Source organism: Lipotes vexillifer, unplaced genomic scaffold, assembly GCF_000442215.2.
Source record: "Lipotes vexillifer unplaced genomic scaffold, Lipotes_vexillifer_v1.1 scaffold395, whole genome shotgun sequence".
Lineage (NCBI taxonomy): Eukaryota > Metazoa > Chordata > Mammalia > Artiodactyla > Lipotidae > Lipotes > Lipotes vexillifer.
The window spans coordinates 5,095,800-5,101,783 of NW_006797390.1; the positions used below are offsets into that span (position 1 = coordinate 5,095,800).

General features: G+C 46.9%; 1 protein-coding gene across 1 annotated transcript in view; it reads right to left on the reverse strand.

Moving 5' to 3' along the window:
- GALNT8 (polypeptide N-acetylgalactosaminyltransferase 8) overlaps positions 1–5,984 on the reverse strand; it is a 49,854-nt gene that overhangs the window by 34,296 nt on the left and 9,574 nt on the right. The window contains 3 exon segments of the mRNA XM_007472387.1: positions 81–219; positions 1,205–1,390; positions 5,240–5,348. Coding sequence (XP_007472449.1) covers positions 81–219; positions 1,205–1,390; positions 5,240–5,348 — 434 coding nt within the window.

Here is a 5,984-nt window from a genome sequence, read left to right on the forward strand (position 1 = left end):
TTTTTTTTTTTTTTTTTTTTTTCTTATGGTCTTTTATATCCAAACATTTAAAATCTGAAATGCAATTTCATGAAACCTACGTCTTCCATAGACCACAGTGCTGTGGATTGGCTTCAGGAATGGATAAACATTTTTCAGATACCAGCCAAAAGTTTTGCATTTCAGTTTCTTCTGGAGTGCCATTCTGGAAGAAACGTCTCCAAAATCGATTCCAGAGTTCTGCAAATAAAACACGGAACATGTCTGCACCTTGCAACACCCTTGACTCCACCAAAGGGTGTGGATAATGCATGAGGGAACTGAGTGCTTCCCTAATTCACTGTAAGATATCCTTAATCATTTATAGTTTTCCAGGAAAAGTGGAAGAAGGCTGACCCCTAGGAATATCTGCTGGTTTCAAAGGCACTTGGAAGGCCTGCGTAGCGGGGTCTACGTCTCATCATTAGCAGGCTGTTGCAGACTGCTCCTGTTTGAGATAATATTCACATCAACCAGGCACAAAATATTCCTCATGATGCCCAGAAAAGGCTTCCAAAAGGAATATTCTGGCAGCAAGATTTGGAGGTTAAAGGAGATTTTCTAGAAGTGGTATCTGTGGCCAATCAAAGTGGAAGAAATGCTTCAGCCCAGAGCCACAGCTCGGGAACAGAGACGGCATGTCATGCCGGCCTCGGGGGATAGGGCAAATGATGTGGCCTTAGCCAAGAAAGTCATCTTCATTCACGTGCATCCAACAGGATTCCGGTGCCTGCTCCCACCATCCCACAGCCCAACCGCCATGTTTATGTCCTCTTTAGACAGTGGACCCATGCCCAACCCTGCCGCACAAGGAATCCCCCAGTATATATGACGGATGAAGGACATGGAATCTAGAAGTTTCCTTGGTTTGAATCCTATCTCTGCTCTTACGACCTTATTACCTTAAGCAACTTCCTTTCCACTCTGTGCTTCAGTTTCTTCATCTGAAAACTTAAAATAATAAAAATAAGCCTTACACCACAGGTACGTTGTGACGAGCCATGAGTGCCTGGAACTTAGTCCTGGCACATAAATGCTAACGTCATTATCCTCACCCTATCGGGACTTGACTTAAATTCTTTAGGGCTGGGATGGCACTTCTGCTTGATCCCTTCCCATTTCCCGCCGTGACCACCACCTCTTCCTTCTTTATCCACCTCTGCTTCTGTTCAAGTCCGGGACGAACCTGGAGAGGTATGTTCCAGGCCATGTAGACCATGTCTTTGTACTCATCCATGCAGCTTTCAGCCACGCTCAGGGCATTATGCTTCAAGGGAATACTCAAGTCCAAGGAGTAGGCCTTGTGGTGTCTCTCCAGGTGGGCAACCCGGGAGCAGGGCAAGACCTTGATTCTCCCACTGCATTGCCACACCTGCAAGAGAAGAAAAAAGCAAAATCGCCTGGGCAGGCTGGACCCATGGCCGGAAAGTGCACAGCCTGTTGACTCAGAGACCACACTCTGGAACCACTTTTTAAAGAGTGTACATTCAGTCCTCCTACCCCCATCTCAACGCACCCCCAAACTATCCATATAAAACGATCTTCCTTAGACGTCTACCAAACTGTTTCTCGGGCTTCCCTGGTGGCGCAGTGGTTGAGAGTCCGCCTGCCGATGCGGGGGACACGGGTTCGTGCCCCGGTCCGGGAAGATCCCACATGCCGCGGAGCGGCTGGGCCCGTGAGCCATGGCCGCTGAGCCTGCGCGTCCGGAGCCTGTGCTCCGCAACGGGAGAGGCCACAGCAGTGAGAGGCCCGCATACCGGAAACAAAACCAAACAAAAAAACAAACAAACAAGACAAAACAAAAAAACTGCTTCTCTCCTGTCGCTCAGACAGCGCCAGAAATCCTACCTCCTACAGGAAGTCCTCCTGAAGGGACCAGAGGAGGGCCTCCGCTCCTTTATCCCCAGGGAAAATGCAGAAGAGTCCTGAGGCACGCCATGGCCTGGGCCAGTCTCGCTGGACTTAGCTTCCCATGACTGCTCTCTGCCCTGGTGCTGGATGTAAGGCAATGTGGTGGACAGACTCTCAGGGGCCCCCATGAGGCCTGACTCCTGGCATTCACATGTCTCCCTAATCCCCTCCCCTGAGGGTGGGCTTGAAACCTCCTTCTAACCAACAGGCTGTGACAAAGAGGACAGCGTGTGCACGACTACATGTGTGTCATTACGTTACATAAGCAGGTAGTGTCCATCTTGCTGGGAGATGCACCGTCTTGCTGGCTTTGAAGAATCAAGCCACCAAAGGGAGAGGTCACATGGCAAGAGACTGAGGGCGGCTCCCAACTGAGAGCCAGAAAAAGCTGAGTGCTTCCTCAGTCTGGAAGACTTGACGGAACTGAGTGCTGTTAGCAAACACACGAGCTTGGAGCAGACCTATCCCCGGCCAACCCTAGATGAGAACCCAGCCCTGGCCAACACCCTGACCGCAGCCTTACAGAAGACCCGGCTGAGCCAGGCATGGGCTCCCGACCCACAGGAACTGTGAGATGATAGATGGATATTGCTCTGAGCCACTAAGTTTGTGATGATTTTATTACACAGCAACTGGTAACTAATCCAGGTAATTCTTGACCAAGAGATACCATGACTTATGATCTAATTATAAATGTTTGTCATCCTGATGGATACAAACATGCTTGGCAGCCCACACATTCTAATATGTGGCTTAAAATGTATTCTTTATGCCAGTAGATGATTGAACTGTCTAGTGATATTAGATCGATTCAATGGCTCCTGTGTGCTCTGTTCATGGTTGCCCAAGTGAGTTGCATTTTCTGGGAGCTATTAGCCCATCCAGCAGTGGTTAGCAACCTACCACACTCATGTCTGTGGGAACCCCAGAGCAACTCAGGTCCTGCTGGTTCAGTTAACACCCGGGGTTGGGCGGCGGTGGGGGGATGGTCAGTCCCCTTATCTGACTTTCAAATTTTTTTCACCCCTTCCTCTACTTCTGAACCCACAGCTTCCCCTTCCTCACCATCTCTACCATCCAGAATAGCAAAGTGAAAAATAGCCAGGCTTTGAAATCAAAATGACCTGTATGAAATCCAGCACTGCACCCCTGGCAGCGAGCGGGGGAAACCTGCCCCCTCCCTGAGCCTCAAGGGGCTCTCAGCCACAGAAGGGCTGCCAGGAGGACTAAATGGCACCACCTTCCAAGGTGACGAACTCGAAGCACATCTTTTCTCCTTCCTTCTCCTCTATTTCACCTCATTGGTTCCCAGCATCACGTAGAGGTTCCATCTAGCTTGTTTTCAGACTTTATTTTCTGCAGCTAAACATTTAAAAATCCCAATACAACTTTCCGTCCATTTTCCTAAAAGAGTTTTCCAATCCACAGGCATTTAAGGGGGAAAAATGAACAGTGGGCACAAGAAACCTTAAATTCAAGTGAAAAGATAAAAGTCAGAATTGTCATTGATGAAGCAATTTGAACTCTTATCCTGAAACAATAGGTTTCAGGTTTTTCTCTCTCAATTTATTCCCACTTGCCAATTGCCCCCTCCTCATTCTCTCTGTCTGTCTGTCTCTCTCTCTCGCTCTCAAACGCACAGAGACATGAAGCTTCTGCTTATAGTTACAATGGCTTACTTTGTATCACAAACTATCCTGACGTTTCAGGAATTTAACCCTCACCATGTAAGTATTATGATTACCCCCATTAAAGTAATGTGCCCACGTTTACCAGCTAAGAAATGACAGAGCCTGATTCTGATCTCAGACAGTGTCAAGCTCTGGTACAGTGCCAGGAATACACAGGGTGCTGGACCAGTGCTGAGGGCATCAGACTGACACTCCATCTCTATTTATACGCATTCATGCGCACCATCGCTGCGTGGCCTCTAGATGTCAGAATAAAACACCCCGTGCAGTTCTGATGTTCTCCAAGGTCTGCTGCTGTTAGGAGGAATATATGTCCTAACAAGTGCTTAGAGGTTTGAAAAGGCAAATGGCCACACACACAAACAAAGGAAACTGGATATGGGTAAACCGTTTTATCAAGAAAAGGAAAAGAATGACCCTTCCCTGACACTCCCTCTATTTCCAGCAAAATCTATTTTTCTGAATCACAAAGTATTAAAAGAAATAGGATTTCTTGCGGAAGATGAAATGAGATGCAGGAGGGAGAGCAGAGAAAAGCGTGATGAACTCAGAAATGGTAAGAAGGGCTTTGGGTCCTAAGTTGGAGAATTGAGGTTCCAGGCAAATTCATGGGATGCTCTGGTGGGTAGGAAAACCCAGCCACAAGGAACTTGGGTCATCCTCAGGACTTTGCTAAGTACAGTGCATAAAATAATGATTTCTGCATTTACATTTTTTGTGCTAGAGACTAACTGTACTCCCAATGTCTACTCCCCACCCCCTACACTTATAGTTATAGAAGGACTAACTGGGCACATAGCCAACTAGCTGAAATCTACATTTCCCAGACTCTTTTGCACACAGGCATGTCCGTGTGACCTGTCACAGCCAATGGGACGTAGGAGAAATACAACTTTCGGGGAGTGACCTTAAAAACAAACAGTGTGCTCTCTCTTTCCCCTCTTTTCTCTTCGTACTGATGAGAATACAGATGTGGTGCTGAGGGTAGCAGAGCCATGTGATGGAAGAGGCTTGGTTCCCATCACCCTGGAACTGCCCTCCCAGTTCTGAACTGCTCGTGTTCAAACTGTTATAGGAAATCAATTTCTATCTTGTTCAAACCTTTGTTATTTTGGCCTCTGTCTCAGAAACCAAACGATGATTCTAATTAATATGTTTATAAATCATTTCAAATTACTTATCACGTTTGAACTGCACCGTCATCCTTGGGAGGAAGATGAAACAAGGATGCTTCTCTTCATTTCACAGATGGGAAAACTGGTCAAGACCACTGTGCAAAAAAATTAGTTTTCTCTGCCAAGGAATGACTGTGGCTTAAGGTAGAATCCAGAGGGGGACTCAAAGTTTATTTGTTAACATACAAATGTGGAGTCCTCATTGGGTGCTAACTGGGTACGTACGATACATGGCTGTAGGGTCATCAGTCTCAAGCTGAAAGACCTGACTAAGCTTTAGACAGGAAATTATGTTGTTCCTCCAGAGTCCGCAATGGACCAGAGGTCACCTGGCCTCAAGCACAGAATTTTTAATCTGGGAGAAGGGGAAAAAGCCATGTTATAGTAGCTCAGTCCACAGGGTATTTGTTAGCAGAGCCAGAATTAGAACCCATGTCCAGCTGCTAATGCATACTTATCCAGTTTAAAGGTGTCGAAAAGAATGTTGTCGAACACAGGGGACTCGACCATGGTGCGGTCTTCCTGAATCTGTGCCAAGATGGGCTCTGCCCTAAAAGAACAGTGTGTAACCCAGGTGGGATGTGAGGATAAACAGCAGAAGCAAAGCAGACAAAGCTGCTCCGAGCACCTTGCCCTGACACGGAGCACCTTCAGGCTGCCCTGGGTGGTGAGCAGAGTTCCCCAGAGTGCAGAGAATCTGCAGTTTGGGGGAGAGCTGGGGTGGCTAGCTGCTGACCCAGGTCAAGAGCAGATTTGAAATTAGTACCCAAATATCACCCCCAAGCCATTGTCAACAGGACCATCAGTATCTGCCTGAATTTACATTACCTCTTGGGTCTTCCTGCTTCCAAAATAATGTCTCTTTACTATCTGATTCCCCACATTCTCCAAAGAACACAGCTCTCTTTGTATCAGGTAACTTCATGGGAAAAACCTTAGGAATTACCCGAAGATAATCTCTTCATTTTACAGATGAGGATAATCTCTTCATTTTACATAAATGTCTAGTTTGGTGAAGTGACTCACTGAAAGTCACAAAGTATTTGGCAAAATCAGGGTTGGTATCCAGTTGTCCATATGCCAAGTCCATTGCTTTTTCGCTAGCACTAGACTATTTCTCCTAGCCAACCAAAAGCATCCTGTCTCTGGAGCTTCCTTTTGCTTGAGGTCTGGTGTTGACTTTCCC